Source organism: Megascapheus bottae, chromosome 6, assembly GCF_031878675.1.
Source record: "Megascapheus bottae isolate mThoBot1 chromosome 6, mThoBot2.hap1, whole genome shotgun sequence".
Classification (NCBI taxonomy): Eukaryota; Metazoa; Chordata; class Mammalia; order Rodentia; family Geomyidae; genus Megascapheus; species Megascapheus bottae.
This window is the reverse complement of record NC_143514.1, coordinates 84,649,312-84,667,623: the sequence shown is the minus strand read 5'-3', so window position 1 is coordinate 84,667,623 and position 18,312 is coordinate 84,649,312. Positions and strand designations below refer to the sequence as shown.

General features: G+C 39.8%; 1 protein-coding gene across 1 annotated transcript; it reads left to right on the top strand.

The window, feature by feature from the left end:
* Positions 1–830: 830 nt before the first annotated feature.
* Positions 831–17,930, top strand: LOC150062670 (vomeronasal type-2 receptor 116-like). Its single transcript, XM_090334048.1, has 7 exons — positions 831–859; positions 2,871–3,159; positions 4,812–5,618; positions 6,616–6,843; positions 7,721–7,844; positions 8,962–9,871; positions 17,831–17,930. Exons 1-7 carry the CDS (start codon positions 831–833, stop codon positions 17,928–17,930), a joined length of 2,487 nt encoding a protein of 828 aa, XP_090190174.1.
* Positions 17,931–18,312: the final 382 nt, after the last annotated feature.

Sequence of the window (18,312 nt, the reverse complement as noted above, 5' to 3'; positions counted from 1 at the left end):
CAGCCGTGGCCCCGGGCCGGGTCCGGGCGTCCTAGGGCGCGCTGGTTGCAGCCTCCTTCCCGGCAGAGGCGGTGGCAGGGCGGTCTTGGCGGTGCCCCGGGAGCTGTTTTCCAGGCGTTCTGCTGCGTGCTTGGAGGGTCTGGCGGGAGCTGGGGCTGTCTTTGCTGGCACAGGGCGGAGCTGTGTCCCGAAGACATCCCTGCTGGAGGCACAAGTATGGGAAGAGACTTGGGATCCCGCTGGCAGGAGACTGGGCAGGGCGCTTCTGGTCACCGCGGGAGCTGCCTTCCAAAGGAGGGTCGGCTCTGCGCCGAGGGGTCTGGGCGCGCTGCGTCTCCCCTCCCCGAGTCCTCCCCTGGTCCCGCGGGTCTCTCCTCCTCTGTGCTGCGCAGCAGCCATGGACGCCTCTCACCAAGGCTCCCCAGTCTGACCAGAGCTCTTCCCGGGTGTCCCTCCTTGTGCTCCTAGGTCGGTGCAGTGTGATTTCTTCAGTGGAGAAGGCCTTCTGCTGAAGGTTTCCCTGGCGGCCCTCCAGACGTGGCCTCCGGGTGTCCTGGGCGGGCTGCAGAGGCCAGCAGGGCCCTGCGCGCTGTCCTGCCCTGTTCTGCTTTTGTGTGTCTGCTGGGAGGTTTCCTCTGGGTCAGGGTGAGTCTCCCTGGGGAAAGCTGGACCCGCGTGGATCTCGGAGGTGAAGAGCGCGCTGGGGCGCTGCGTCTCTGCCTTGTCAGAAACACCCAGGGAGTTCACCTGTGACAGTGCCAAGTCCCCAGGGTGTGGGTGAGGATAGCAACTTGAGATTTTCTACTTCATTGACCTTAGCACTCGAAGACATGAACGGTCCACCGAGAACTACCTCGATGTCTGCCGCAGGAGTTGAGATTTTATGTATTCGTTTACATTGATCCCAGAAATGGTGACATTTCCTTTCTTGTGTCTTCGAGGGCCTCCTGTTTAGTCTGTAACCAAGTGTTCAGTTTCCATGGTTTGAGCACTTTCTGGACTTGGGGTTGGCCACTGAGCTCTACTTTTATCACAACGACAGGATACAGTGTAGACATTCTTGTGTGTTTTTCTTGTTCATTAATGGTTCTATATTTTGAACTCAAAAACTTTAGCCTCTTTCTTGTGGTAAAAGTCTGGTGGAGTACATTCTCTTAATTGTGCTTCTCTGGGAAGATACTTAACCTTCCTTCATTTCTAAAGAACATCTTAGATAGATACAATAATGTTAGTGAATAATTTATATATATATATATATATATATATATATATATATAATTTAGATACATCTGACTCTTCCGGATTTTACTGAGGAATAATGTGTTAGGAAAGTGTGGACACACCAATGTGATATGGGTCCTTCTGTTACAGTTTACAGATCGCTGTATATGTACTTCCATTGCAAGAGCTTAAGCAATAGCTTGCAGTAGATGTCATGGTCATAAATCTGATTACTCTTTCATATTTAGGTATATTACATTGTCGTTGTCTACATTTGATTGTTTGAAAATATTGTCATCAGCATTTCACAAACCTTTTTCACATATCCTCACTCTTACTTGCACTTTCCTCTACCATAAGTGTATGTTCAAACAGATTTTCCTGAGGCTCATTATTTTCTTCTGTGAAGAAGACTTCATGAACATGACAGACTTTCATTAGGATCAATTCAGAAATACCTCCAGGATATGTTGAAGAAGTAATCCTTTCATAGCCAGTGCCAGTGACTCAGGCCTGTACTAGCTACTCAGGAGGCTGAGATCTGAAGATCACAGTTCAAAGCCACCCAGACAAAAAAGTGTGTGAGACTCTTATTTCCATGTAACCACCAAAAATGGGAAGTCTCACTGTGGTTAAAGGGGTAGCGTGCTAGCCTTGAGCTGAAGAGCTCAGGGACAGTGCCCAGGCCCAGAGTTCACACCCTCTGGCCAAAAAAAAAAAAAAAAAAAAAAACCAACATAAAAGTAATCTTTTCATTAGTATTTCCAAATTTCCTTCATTGTTTCCTGTTTTGAAGCATGCCTGCTGGTTTCATTCTATTAATATCTTCAGAATGTGCACATCCCCCCCCCCCCACACACACACACACGCACTCTGGCACACACAGATAAGACACAGGGAAAATGAGAAGTTCTTTAATCTTTGTTATTTCTCACTATTCATTCCTTTTCAATATTACTCTATATATATTGGGAAGAAAATAGTGTTCACTGCATCTTACATGGTGGCTTTGTAAGTCAGCTGTCAATGTAAAGCTTTTCATTTTTCTCCTCATCCCCCATGTTGGAGGTTCTTCTCTCCATAATGTTTTCCTTGGAGTTGGATGCATCCCTTCCGTTTTGTTATATAAATAAACGTACAATTCCCTCACCTGCTATGTGAGCTCTTGTCATGTTGATATTGAAGGAAGAGATTTTCAATATGGGCAGACCTTGCTACAGAATCTTTGTTTTGCTTCTGAATGTTGCTCTTTAAACATTTGTTAGCTAGCCTGACCTGCCCCATAAACAAAAACCATAAACATAGTGACTCAAAACACACAATTTATTTTTACACAGGTGGCACTAGTCTTCCCAAGATAACGAAAACTGAATATTTGCTCATTGGTGAAAACCTGATCCAAGGGACAACTTTTTTGCTGCCAGTGCACGTGGTAGTGGGGGAAAAGCAAACTATCTTTCAGATTAAATGAATTTTTGAATCTCATTCATGACAAATCCCATTCAAAATTTCACCTAATTTTATATCCAACCATGAAACACTGCATTCGCATTCCATTCTAGTTATTCATAGCAGAGAACCAGGAATTCAATCCATCAAAGTCATAAGTTTTGAAATAATCCTACTAAATATCTATGCTCATTATGCAGGTTTATCTTCAAAAACTATCAGTTGGTTTTGGCCTTGGCTTTTGCTATTGAGGAGATCAACAAAAACCCTGATCTTTTATATAACGTGACTCTGGGATTTGATATCTATGATGTTCACTTCAGAATCTGGACAGTATTTAAGAATCCCTTCATTTGGCTCTTTGGGAAGGAGAAGATTCCAAACTACTCCTGTATGGGAGAGAGCAAGTCTATAGCAGTACTTACAGGACCATCTGGAATAACATCTGACTGGATTGGGACATTGCTGGGACTCTACAGATTTCCACAGGTGAGACTGGGATGTCAGGAAATGTCTAATTTGGTGCCATTTCAGGTGTCAAAAGAGGATGATATGAAGAGACTGTATTTATAAACCTATCAAATTTTATGGTATCAAATACTTTTTCCCCTCTTTAGAAAAGGAGATGGAGGGCCGGGAGTTTGGCCTAGTGGTTAAAGTGCTTGCCTAGCATGCATGAAGACCCAGGTTCGATTCCTTGGTACCACATATATAGAAAAGCCGGAAGTGGTGCTGAGGCTCAAGTGGTAGAGCTCTAGCCTTGAGAAAGTCCAAGGACAGTGCTCAGGCCCTGAGCTCAAGCCCAGGACTGGCAAAAAAAAAAAAAAGAAAAGGAGATGGAAAGGTAGTGCACATAAATAGATGATGTATATTTTCAGGCCTTAGTGATAATTTTCTTTGCAGTGTAAAGATATGTTGAGCAGGACACTGATGATGCAATCTGAAATCCTAGCTACGCAGAAAGCTTGTATCTGCAACTAACCAGCAAAATGCAGAAAGTGAATGTGTGGCTCAAGTGGCAGACCAGCTTTGAGGAGAAAGGCCAAAGAAGTGCATGAGTGTGTGCCCCTGTACTGGCATGTAACACACACACACACACACACACATACACACACACACACACACACACACACACACTCTAGACATTATGTTTAATAAAGTGAACCAGGCTCAGATCAAGAAAGGCAAAATGTTTTCTCTCATATGCAAAAGTTAGATCCAAAATATGAACATCTTAGCTGGGCACAGTGGCTCACGCCTCTAATCCTAGCTACTCAGGAGGCTGAGATCTGAGGATCTCAGTTCAAAGCCAGCCACTAAAAAGTTCATGAGACTTTTATCTGCAATTAACCACTAAAACTGAAAATGGGGCTGTAGCTTGGTAGGGTGGTATACTTGAGCTGAAGAGCTCAGGGACAACCCTGAGGCCCAGAGTTCAAGCCCACTGACCCACAAAATAAATAAATAAATAAATAAATAAATAAATAAATAAATAAAATATGAACATGTAACACACACACACACATATATATATGAAACATGAACACACACATAGCCACTTGTAAATATACATGACCAATCTTACTAAAGTGATATATACATATATATAGATATAGATATATATATATGGATCCTCATGCTGTGACTTTTCTAACCTACTGATAGTATAAAAATGAATAACTGAAACCTGAAGCATATCTTGTGTGAATAGGGTAGGTGTTCAGGGGGAAAGGCAGAGGAAGGGGGAATCAATGAGTAAGGAAAATAACAATATTCTAAGTGTATATACAAAAATGGAATTAGAAAGGCAGGCAGTGGGTGGGGTTGGTATTGTTGGAAAGAGTTGATGGAAATAGTGACAAAGATCGACATTTGGAAGTAGGGCTGTGGCTTGAGTGGTAGAGCAATAGCCTTGAACTGAAGAGCTCAAAGACAGTGCCCAGACCCAGAGTTCCCATAACCAATTTTTAAAAATCAATATTTTACAATTATGTATAAGCAAATAAATTATTTTTTTCAAAAACTAGAATAAAACCTAGGTTCTGCCTACATCAACTTTTTTTTTACATATTTCAAGACTGAGATTGTGATGCAGAGCAATCTTCTCACTTAATGCAACATCCCATTTTCTTTCCCTTTAGCTTACCTTTGGGCATTTCAATCATGCCCAGAGTGACCATAACAAGTTTCCTGCTCTCTATCAGATGGCCCCAAAGGACATATCAATAGCCCCCGCCATGGTCTCCTTGCTGCTTTACTTTAGCTGGAACTGGGTGGGACTGTTGACCTCTCAAGATGAGAATGGTTTGTGGATTCTTCCTGAATTAAAAGAAGAGATGGCCAAGAACCGAATTTGCGTAGCCTATGAACTACTGATCTCAACCCAAGGCATGTCACGTGTATTGCAAGTCATGAGAGTTTATAATGAGATAAATAAATCTTCAGCAAATGTCCTCATCATATATGGTGATAATGATTCACTATTAACTTTAATAATATGTATTGAGCAGCTCTTAATAAAAGGCCAAGTTTGCATCATGAACTCACCATGGGATTTAACCATGAAAAGGAGATATTTCATGATAGGCTCATTGCATGTGCCTCTTATTTTTTCGCATCATCATGTCGAGGTTTCTGGTTTCAAAGATTTTATCAAGGCAGCTAACCCTTCCAAATACCCACAAGACTTTTTTCTTGTGAGGCTGTGGTTTCTATCTTTTAATTGCTCAGATTCTGAGTCTGACTGTGTGACATGGGAGAATTGTACTTCTGATGCCTCTTTGGATTGGTTGCCTAGACATATTTTTGACATGACTATGTCTGGAGACAGTTACGTTATATACAACTCTGTCTATGCTGTGGCCCAGGCTCTCCATGAAATGCTTCTTCATCAAACAGAAGTTCAAGCAATGGGAAATAGAAAAGGGACAGTGCTTTCCCTTGCACAGGTAATTTCATGTACGTTCAATGGCCCACAGCATGAGCAAAGGGCCTTCCTAGAAGGTCTGATTTTCTATGAAATAAAATTCTCCTGGTGCTATTTCCAAACCCAAGGAATTACTTTTGTTTAGTTGTCTGTGAGGTACTCTACACATGTTCATACGCTCCTGAGAAAAGACTGGCCACTAACAAGAATTAAATTTATTCCATGATTCTGTAAATTATTTTATTTTCCTGATCCTGGGGAATAAAATCAGAACATGTGTCCTTTCACTGGGTTTTTTGTGCTCTAGGCTAGTGCTCTACCTTGTTAATCACTCTAGCACTTAGGTTTTTTTGCTGAGGAGTTTACTGGAGAAGAATCTCACAGACTTTTCAGCCGAGCCTGGCTTCAGACTGCCATCTTCAAATCTCAGCTTCCTGGTTAGCTGGGATTAGAGTCAGGAGACACCAGAACCAGTAGATAAATTCATTTAGTTACAAATAACCTCAATATATCCAATAGCTAATGTTTCAAAAACTGAAAATTCAGCTTTTCCTTGGGAGTAGTAGCAAAGGATAACTTGCTGAAAAGGATCTTCCATATTTTTTTCATGTAGTTTTATTCAACCACAGTTGAACAAATATAGTTATTGAAATACAAAAGTCTTAAGGAGTTTAGCAAGCTCAAACTACAGATGTTGATAAGAATCGTGAATGTGCCAACCTGTTGTTAAGCCACTGAGAAGTGTGTCATTCATGGCAATTTACATCATACTGGTTTCTCTTGCAGAAAAAAAAAACCCTCTAGTCCTTTTCTGAGTGAACAGGATTTAAAAAGATTACTTTATTGCGAGGGGAGGGGGGAGGGAATTGGGTCCATGACATGAAAAAGGGTATCAATATTTGTGAAATGATCACCTTCTATCTGGTGAATATAATGTAACCCTTCTATTAACTACAATAAAAAGTATATGTCGTAATTCTGGGATATACTTCAATATAACATGATGTATCTTCTTTTAGCTGAACCATTTTCTGCAGAACATCCAGTTTTACAGTCCTGCTGGAGATCAACTGACATGTGATGAGAAAAAGAAATGGGAGGCAGAGTATGACATTGTAAACATTTGGAATTTTCCAGAAGGTCTTGAACTTGAGGTGAAAGTAGGAAAGTTTTCACCATATGCTCTACATGGTAATCAACTATCATTGTCTGAAGATATGGTAGAGTGGGCCATAGGAACTACAGAGGTGGGTTGAATCTAATCATAATCAGTTTAAGAACATCCATTTTAAAAAAAAGTCACCCCTAAATTTATACCTGGCTGAGTGACAACTTTCTTTTATAATCCTAGCTACTCCTGTGTTGAAATCTGAATATCACAGTTTAAATCAGGATAAGCAGGAAATTCTGTGGAACGGAGACTCAAATAGTGGTATGATAACCCCCAGCAAAAAAAATTGAAGGAGAATGCCTAGACCTTGGGTTGAAGCCCCAGGATCAGAACAAAAAATATTAACTGTGTTCCTATTTGGTGATTCAGAATATTGTCATAAAATAAAAATGGTAACTTTCTAGTAGGTTTTGTACAGTGTAACAAAGTACCTAAGGAATCACTTCATGTGCTGGAAAGCTTAATTTTGATCCCTTCTGCAGAGGTTTCATTCAATGGTTTGCTGACCTGCTATTTAAGCATCTTTGGTGAAAGGAATCATTGAAGGCAACTGTGAGAGATTCATTCTTCATGGCCGCTGGGAACCTAAGAGGATAATATACTGGGCCTGGAGTGCACATAACTCTATAAACAGATGGTCGGAGACAACAAATAATGACATGAGTTCACAAAAGTTCTTTAGAGCAGACCGCTAATATTTACTTCCTCAGCATTAGTTGCAACCTTTTAAAGGTCTCATACTGCACAATATTTCAGTAAGGTAGAAATCACAGTTCTAACACATAAGTTGTTGGGAATCATGGGTGATGGAATTTGTAACAAAATCCAATTAATCAACTGCACTGACTTGCATAGAAACATTGTGCTTAACAATCCAATTCTTTAAAACAATGGACTTTGGAATGTTAGCTGTGTAAGTTTGATGAGTTGCTGACAAACCTGATTTTCCTCAGACTCCTTACTCTGTCTGCAGTGAGAGTTGTGGTCCTGGATTCAGGAAATCTCCTCAGGAGGGAAAAGCTGCCTGTTGCTTTGATTGCACTCCTTGCTCAGAGAATGAGATTGCTAATGAGACAGGTAAACTTGTGATTTAGGAAAAAATTCTTCATCTCTATCCAGTTTTCCTCAGTCCAACCAAGTCAATGTAAATCTTGTGCGTTTTGACTACAGAGACCATGTTCTGTCTCTCTCTAAAAAATTTTATTTTGACAAGTGGTAGGATTGCTACTTAAAATATGATAGAATTACAAATTTTAGAAATATTTTCTAGTTTATTATAGGCAAAGTTATCTCCAGGAATCCTTCTTACCACAAATGATTAAGACAAGGCTAAACTCTAACATGAAATTAAACACAAGCCTTATACCAACAGTGATCATCTTAAATTTACATTATGCCTGAATAAAAAACTGGATCTTGCACATTATTATTTTTCTCTGAATAGATCTGTTCCAGGCACAAAGCAAGAATTCAGAAAGGTAGATTCACTTTAAGATGTGAGCCTGACTCTAAAGTATCCAAGAGTGTTTTCTGGTACCTACTGCTTCACACATGAGGTAGACAGAAAAATAGAATTCAAGATGTGCTACCGGGATAAAATTATTGACTAGCAGAGACATAAGCAAAAGTGTAATGTGTATGATTTACAAGTTTTAGATTGCAGAACAGGGCACCATTCTACCTGTTTGTAAGTGTGAAGAAAAAGTGTGGGAAACCATTGTTAGGTGATTATAATTCCCCAAATTGAATATTATTAATACATATGATTTTGATCATTAATAGAAAAGAAGTTGAACAAAAAACTTCAATAAGCTACATGCAGTGGCTCAGGCCTATAGTCCTAGCTACTCAGGAGGCTCACATCTGAGGATTGAGGTTCAAAGCCAGCCCAGGCAGTAAAAAGGCCATGAGACTCTTCTCTCCAATTAACTACCAGAAACCCGGAAGTGGCCCTGTGGCTCAAGGGGTAGGACAATAGCCTTGTGCTGAAGAGCTCAGGGACAATGATCAATCCAACAGTTCAGTCACATGACAGACCAAAAAATTGGCAATCCGAGAAGGTTATGTTGTAGAAAAGAAATAAATGTGTGTTTATGAAAGTTAATGCCATGTGAGAATTACATCTAAGTGAAAAGCTTCCTAATTTCTTAGAAGTCCACCACAAGAACTGATGGTAGCTTACGCTTCTCCCCAGGTATGGAGCAGTGTGTGAGGTGTGCAGATCATCAGTATGCCAACACACAGAGAGATCAGTGCCTCCTGAGAGCTGCAAGTTTCCTGGCTTTTGGAAATCCCTTGGGCATGGCCCTGGCCTGCATGGCTCTGTGCCTCTCTATGCTCACTGCTGCTGTTCTGGGGATGTTTGTGAAACATCGAGACACTGCCATTGTCAAGGCCAATAACCGGACTCTCAGCTACATTCTGCTCACCTCCCTCATCTTCTGTTTCCTCTGTGCCTTGCTCTTTATCGGCCGTCCCAACACAGCCACCTGCATCCTGCAGCAGATCACATTTGGAGTTGTGTTCACGGTGGCTGTTTCCACTGTGTTGGCCAAAACGGTGACTGTGGTCCTGGCCTTCAAGGCCACTTGTCCAGGGAGAAGGATGAGGTGGCTGCTGGTGTCTGGGGCTCCTAACCTCCTCATCCCCACCTGCACCCTCATCCAGGTGAGTCTGTGTGGCCTCTGGCTGGGAAGCTCTCCTCCCTTTGTGGACACAGATGCACACTCTGAACATGGCCACCTCATCATCCTGTGCAACAAGGGCTCCCTCGCTGCCTTCTACTGTGTCCTGGGCTACCTGGGCTCGCTGGCCCTGGCCAGCTTCACGGTGGCTTTTCTGGCCAGGAACCTGCCTGACACCTTCAATGAGGCCAAGTTCCTGACCTTCAGCATGCTGGTGTTCTGCAGTGTGTGGCTCACCTTCCTGCCTGTCTACCACAGTGCCAAGGGGAAGGTGATGGTGGCTGTGGAGGTCTTCTCCATCTTGGCCTCTGGGGCAGGCCTCCTGGGCTGCATTTTTTTCCCAAAGTGTTACAACATCTGGGTAATGCCAAATAGAAATTCTATGTTTGGCATCAGAGATAAAAGATATAATAGAAGAAAATAGCTTTTTTATGCCTATTATATGTCTTATTAGTATATGTATCTTATCTAAATCTATATTAATTTTCCAATGTTATATTACTTTGTGTTGTACAGTGTTTACTTCAATGAATAAGGATCTGTTGCTCATTTTTCTAACAGTTTTGGTCACAAAATGGTGGTGATCACCATTTAAATTCAAGTTTTTCTTCTATGCTTTTGATTCCTCCTATTTAATCTGCACTTCTCAGTTTCTTTTCATGGTTGTTTTCTAAATCATTTTTTCTAAATTTTGAAGTATAACAACTTTCTGTATACATACTGCCATATTGCATGGTCCTCTAATATATCTCATTGACATTTTCCTCTTAACAAAGTCTTGGCTTTTAACATGATCCTTTGTTCAGTATGTGTGCATTTTATTCACACATTTACCTTTTTAATAACACTGAATCTCTTTTGTGGGACCTTCCTCTATTTCTCTGTGTTGCTCTTTCTCATTGTCCATCTCATTTTCTCTTTTCATTTTCCCCTCATTTTGCTTTCCTCATATGGCTTCAGGAATGACTTCTACAAGCTACAAAACCATTCTTCAGTTTCAGATTACAATGTAGAAGGCTTTGCTCTTAAGATTAATGCCTGTAATGACACATCATTTACTCCACCATGGCAGCACGTAACTTTCCGTTTATTTTTGTTAAATCACTCTTATTATTTTGGGGCATGGAAATGTCTGCATTTTATATATGTAAATTATTATTGTTGTTGTTATTATTACTTTTTGCCAGTCCTGGTCTTGAGGTCAAGGTCTGAGCACTGTCCTTGGACTTTCTCAAGGCTAGAGCTCTGCCACTTGAGCCTCAGCACCACTTTCGGCTTTTTTCTATGTATGTGGTACCCAGGAATTGAATCCGGGTCTTTGTGCATGCTAGACCAGCACTCTACCACTAGGCCAAACTCCCAGTCCCTACGTAGAATTATTTCTTGTAATGATATCTCTTCTTATAATCTGTTGACACATGCACATTTTTATCTGACAATGCTGTCAAAATTTTCAAAACAGAAATAACAGTGAATTGGAGATGGTAGAAGATGGCAGAGGCACAGCTATGCTTTCACTGAGCTCTCACCAAGAAACCAGTTTTAGAATTCTTGAGAAAATTTTATGACTAAAGGGTCACATCTAGGGAGCCATAATAGTACAGGGATTTCTGCCAGAAGGGAAAAATTGAGGAACCTGCTGAAAAAGACTGAGTTGAGCACACGCCGGCCATATGGGCAGCCACTGATGTGGCATCAGATGTGGTGGCAACTGCAGTCCACAGAACAGTAATGACAGGACAAAGGCGCAGCTGTGTGATTGCTCAGCTGTTCATTTACCTACTTGGCAGACTGGGTGTCTGAGCGGAAATCTTCATTCTGCTGGCTACAGACAGATGCAGATTGCAGACGATCCTGAAAACCCAGGGAAAGTGTGAGGACCCCACAAATGCAATTAAAGGGGAGAAACCACATCCTTCCAAGAAAAGTCTTCTGGGTATTTGGAAGGGTTATCTGCCTTGAGAAAAATCTGTGAATCCAGAAACATCGGCATGATGGTGTGAAAATATGAAAAGTACATGCAATGAGCCCAGCATGAAATATCTGTTCCTCATAATCAATTCCCACTGTGAGTTCATGATACAAACTTTTCCTTTAACTAAAACTCACTCAATATACATCATTATATTGATCAGGGACTCATTATCACCATATATGATGAGGACATTTGCTGAAGATTTATTTATCTTATTATGAACTGCCATTAATGGAAATATTTGTGACAAGCTTGTGTTTGAGATAAGTGTCTCATAGGCTACACAAAGTCTGTATTTGGTCATCTCTTCTTTCAGTTTAGAAAGGATCCAGAAACCATTGTCAATTTGTGAGGTCAGGAGTCCCACCCAGTTCCAGCTGAAGTGAAGGCATAAGGAGATCATGGCAGAGGCTATTGATATGTCCTTTGGGGCCATCTCATAGAGGGCAGGAAACTTGTTATGGTCACTCAGGGTATGATTGAAAGGCCCAAAGGTAAGCTAGAGAACAGAAAAGTCTGTGCAACATGAATGAGAATACTTGAAGTATACGGAGAATCAGTTGAAGAAGGTAGAAGATAACATTTTGTTTTAGGTTTTGAATAAAAGGATTTTAATAGTTGTATAATACATTGATAAAGTTCCTCATGACATTTATCACTATGTCCATCAACTCCTCCCCTCTATAGCTATCTCACCACTCCCTGATTCTCCTAATTCCATTCTTCACATGTGTACAGGCAATTTTATGTTGTTATTCTTAAGCATCTATTCCCTGTAAATCTGCAGGTTTCACTTAAAATGCTCCAGCTTTGTGGCATTCATTTTTATACTGTCTGTAGATCAGAAAGTTTACAGTATGGAGTTCTAACCCTATGTATACCATATTTTGGTCAGATTCATCACGTATATATGTATGTATCTATGCATTTGTTCCATATTTATCTTATATTTTAGATCTAAATTTCATGTATCGAAGAACCCATGCTCTGTTTCTCTTTCTGAGCCTGACTTCATTCAATTTAATATCTTGTGTTCAGGTGTGTCTGTTTGTTTGTGTTTGTGTGTGTGTTTGTGTGTGTGTGTGTGTGTGTGTGTGTGTGTGTGTGTGCTTGTGTGTGAGTTCATGCCAGTACAAGTGCAGGAACTCAGGGCCTCTTGCACTTGCTTAGCTTTTTGTCTCAAGGCTGGTGTTCTGCCACTTGAGCCAGGCAATACCTACCTTCTTTATGCTGGTTAGTTGGAGGTAGTTTTCGTAGCTAGGATGACAGGTAAGAGTCATCAGTACCCTGCTCAACGTATCTTCACTTTTGAAAGTCATTTTCAATTCCTTGATTTGTGATGAAGAAAATTATTGATAATTTTTGAAACAATAAATAAGCTTCCATCTTTTTTCCCAAACTGTAATGTACATATCCCACTAAGTTTGAGTGCATACTGATATCACATAATTTGATGGGTTCATAAATTCATTCCATTTCAAACATTCTAATACCTATAATGACATCAAATTAGACATTTATACCCATCCACCCCTCCATCCCTCACCTGTGGAAATCTGTAGAGTTCCAGCAGCATTCCAATCTGGGCAGCCGTTATTCCTAATGGTCCTGCAAGTGCTGCTATAGACCTGCTGTCTCTTCCACAGGAGTAGTTTGGGATTGTGTACTTCCCAAAGAGCCAATGGAAGGGCTTCTTAAATCCTCCTCACTCTATGCTGTGAATATCATAGACATCACATCCAACAGTGAAGCTATGTAAAAGATCAGGGGTTTTCAAAAGCCATATAACAAATGATTGTTGTCCTTAATGTACTATGTTGTCTCTCATCTCCTTTGCTATCCCTTGGGTATCTCATATTGTTACAGCATCTCACTTTGTGATATGATATATTGAATTTATTTGTATTTGGTTATTTGAAATTTGATAGGGAAGGGGGAAAACCAAGACGGGTGGGAGGTGGCAGGGGGAGGGTAATGGGTACCAAGACATGTGAAAGGGTATCAATGTATGTGAATTAATGCACCTTCTATCTGGCAAATATCATGTAACCCTTTTATTAATTACAATAAAAAATAATAAAATATGAGAATAAAAGAAAAGGCCGGGAGTTTGGCCTAGTGGTTAAAGTGCTTGCCTAGCATGCATGAAGACCTGGGTTCGATTCCTCAGTACCACATACATAGAAAAAAGCCAGAAGTGGTGCTGAGGCTCAAGTGGTAGAGCTCTAGCCTTGAGAAAGTCCAAGGACAGTGCTCAGGCCCTGAGCTCAAGCCCAGGACTGGCAAAAAAAAAAAGATCAGGGTTTTTGTTGATCTCAACAGCAAAAGCCAAGGCCAAAGCAAACTGATAGTTCTTGAAGACAAACCTGCAAAGTGAACATAGAAATTGAAGAGCATATTTCAAACCTCATGGCTGTGATGAATTGAATACTTGCTTTTTTGAAAATGAAAATGTTCAAACATTACCTTCTTTATGATAAAATGCTCATCTGTAGTGTTAGACACAGCCATGAAGGGAAACTGTTGACCATTAAATATCCGCTAGGGTTCAGAGGACACCAAATACTGTGTTTCCTTTATGTTAGGGTAACTAACGTAAAGGAATAATCAATCTGTGTTTTGAGTCCCCTGGTTTGGCTTATGGGTTCACAAAACAGGTCGTGCTAACTAAAGAATTCTCAACTTAAGAGCAACTTTCAGAAGCAAACTGTCATTTAAGAAGACTCTATACCAGGCTTTGCTCACAGGCCCAACCTATTGAACAGCTCCTCCAGCAATACCACCCAGAAGAAGAGCTGAAACATCTGTTGTAGAATTTTATTTCTATTGGTCTAACAGAGCTAAAGGGAAGTCATTATGGAAGATGACGAGAGCAGTGTAGCCAAGCTATAAACCAAAATTCCAGTCGACCACCACCGTGGTAAAAAGTTGTGCTCACTACTTTCTTCCCAATATAGTTAGACTGTGACACTGAAGACTAAAAAAAAAAGTAGGAAGTTAAGAGCCATCAAAATAGTTTTCTTACTTTGGGTCCTGCTTGTATGTGTGTTCGCAAATATTTGTGTATGTGGGTGAGCACAGTATGAAGAAATTAATACAATGAAATCTACCCAGTTTCTTAAAAAAAGGAAACCATGTAGGCATGATAGAAATACAACTGTAGGGACCAAATTGTTCATCATGTAATGTAGGAAATTGTGAAATGATCACAGTGAAAGCCTATAAAGTTATTGATGTCTTAAGAAAAGAAAACAAATCCTCAAAGAAACAACCATCCCATTAAAAAGGTGGATTAAAGACTTAGAGACTTCTCTGAAGAAGAAATAAGAATGGCCTATAGACACATGAAAAAATGCTTGAAATCTCTGGCCATAGAAGAAATGCAAATCAAAACAACTTTGAGATTTGACCTCATACTAGTTAGACTGGGCATTATCAAGAAATCTAATAACAACAGATGCAGGTGGGGATTTGTCCAGGAGGGATCGCTAGTACACCGAGGGAGTATAAACTCATTCAACCACTCCTGGAAGCAGTCTGGTGATTCCTCAAAAGACTAAACATAGAGCTCTCATATGACCCAGCAATCCTACTCCTTGGCATTGACTAAAATGTCCATAAACAAGTACATACTAAAGCCATTAGCATAACGATGTTCATTAAGGCACTATTTATCATAGCAAAGATATGGAGCCCATTCAGATGCCCCTCAGTAGATGATTGGATTAAGAAGATGTGGTATTTATACACAATGGAATTCTATGAGGCCATCAGAAAGAATACATTGCCCAATTTTAAGGAAGTGGAAAGACTTGGAAAAAATAATATAAAGTGAAGTAAGCCCAATTCAACGGAACATAGGCTCAATGATTTCCCTCATTTGTAATAATTATTAGTACACAACTTGGGCTCTCCTAGCAGAGGATACAGTAGCTCAAAACCTATGTGAATAAGGTCATATAAGAAGAGACTATGTGAAAGGAAGTCTGGGATACCGAAACAAGAGCTTCATCATGTGGGATTGTCATTTTTAATGTACTGTGTTATTTCTCTACTTTTTTATTGTCCCTCTGTTTACTCTCATGTTGTTATTGTGTCTGGCTTTGTTTCCTTGTCTATTGTACATACATTTATTTATTTGAAATAGGAAAAAGAAGTGGGAAAGCAAGATAATTGGGAGGGGTTAGGGTGAGGGAAATGAGGAAAAAAAACGTATGAAGGGCTATCAATGTGTGAGGAATTTTAATGTAACCCCTCTATACATTATCCCAACAATAAAAGAAAATAAGGGGAAAAAAGAGCAAAAAGAAAATAGTGCACTTGAAGAAAAGATGATTGCATACTCTAATGATGCAACTCAAGGTTTTAGAAAAACAGGAAGAACTAAAACCTAAACCCAGTAGACAAAAGTAAATAATTAAAATTAGGGAAAGATTCAATGAATTAGAGACTAAAATAAAATCTATGTACAGAATTCACAAAGTCAAACACTGTTTTTTGAAAAAGAAAATTTATCGTCCCTTAGCAGACTTAACAAAAGGAAGAAAATGGTGTCATACAAATAAATAAAATTGGATATAAAAGGGGAAACCTCACCACAGACTCAAGAAAAATTCAAGAACAATAAAAAAAATATGTTATAACCTTCTATGGCAACAAATATGCTAATCTGGCAGAGACAGGTATGTTCCTAGACAAAATATATATATACCCAAAATGAGTCAGGCAGGCATACATCAGATAAACAGACCCATCCCAAACAATGACATTGAATTGGCAACAACAGTCATACCTTCTGGATAAGCTCAGAATCTGACTGTCTCTTAGTGAAACTCTTGAAGACCTTTAAGGGAGAATTATCATGAATTACTCCTCAAACTCTTCAATGAAATAAAAAGCGAAGAAGCACTACTGAAGCAATTCTATTAAGCCAGCATTGAGCTTAATTCACCCAGATAAAGACACATCAAAAAATATAAGATCTTAGGAACTGCATCCTTGATGAACATTGGTGCATCATTTCTCAGCGAAATACTGGCGATTGGAATCCAACAACTGATGGAGAAATTCATACACTCAGATCAAATGGCATTCATTCCAGGGATGCAAAGCTGGTGACCTTAGGTAAATGAGTCAACAAATTAGGGCACATCATCAGAGGCAAGCACAAGAGCAACATTGTCATATTGATAGCCATAGAAAAAAACCCTTTTCAGATAGAAAGGCTTTTTGTTTTTTTAATATTTTTTATTGTGATTAATAGAAGGGTTACATTATATTCACCAGATAGAAGGTGCATTACTTCACAAACATTGATACCCTTTCTCATGACATGGTCCCCATTTCCCTCCCACCCTCGCCCCACTTATCTTGATTTCCCCTATTCAATTTCAAATAACCAATTAAGCACATATAAAATATATCAGATAACAAGGTGAAATATTGTAATAATATGAGATAACCAAGGATGGCAAAAGAGATGAAAGCTAACATAGTACATTAAGGACAACAGTCACTCATTCTATGGCTTTTGTTTCCTTATCCTGGAGGTCCTTACGTTTAGTGTCATACTATTTGGCCTTATGTATCTAGATTTTGCTCTATTGTAAATCTCTGCTAGGAGAGCCAGGGTTTCTACTGATTATGACAAATGAGGGAGACTATTGGACCTATGTTCCTTTGAGTCTGGCTTACTTCACTTAATATGATCTTTTCTAAGTCTTTCCATTTCCTTACAAATGGGGCGATGTTGTTCAGAAAGGCTTTTTTTTCACTCTTTTTTTAAAAAATATTTTTATTGTAATTAATAAAAAGGTTACATGATATTTGCCAGATAGAAGGTGCATTAATTCACATACATTGATACCCTTTCACATGTCTTGTTACCCTACCCTTCCCCCCAACCCCCCATCATGGTTTTCCCCCCTTCCCTATCCAATTTCAAATAACCAAATACAAATAAATCCAATATATCAGATAACAAAGTGAGATACTGTAACAATATGAGATACCCAAGGGACAGCAAAAGACATGAGAGATAACATAGTACATTAAGGACAACAATCATTCGTTAGCTTTTTTTTCCAGTCCTGGGCTTGAGCTCAGGGCCTGAGCACTGTCCTTGGACTTTCTCAAGGCTAGAGCTCTACCACTTGAGCCTGAACACCATTTCTGACTTTTTTCTAAGTATGTGGTACTGAGGAATTGAACCCGGGTCTTCATGCATGCTAGGCAAGCACTTTACCACTAGGCCAAACTCCCAGCCCCCAGAAAGGCTTTTTGATTAAGAAACAAGATAAAAGATCTGGAGAAATGAGAATTGCACAGAAATAACCCAATTATACCAAGGTCTGCATACGACAAACCTACAACCAGCATTATGTTTAATGGCGAAAAACAAAAGTCACCTCCCTTAAAATAAGAAACAGGATAAAAATATCCATTATCTTCATTCCTCTTCAGCTTACTAGGGGAATTCCTTGCAAGAGCAATAGACAAGAGTAAAACATTAGGGAATCCAAATAAGGAAGGAACAAATAAAACAATCTCCTTTTACACATGACATGGTTCTATACATGAAAGAACCCTCAAATCCCCTCCTGCAAGTTACTAGACTTGATCCAGACTGTTGACATACACACAGGTATAAAAATGAATTCATAAAAGTCATTAACAAGACCACCAAGCCAGACATCAGAAAGGAAGTCCAGTTCCGATTATTTCACTTGGCTGGGACTTTGTCAGAGAAGAAGGATCTCCACAGTGCAAATTTAAGTATCTTCAAAAGGACATTGAGAAAGACCTCAGAAGTTGGAAAGCGCTTTTGTGCGCCTGGACAGGAAGAATTAGCATGCCCGAAGAACTTTGTAAATTCAATGCACTACCC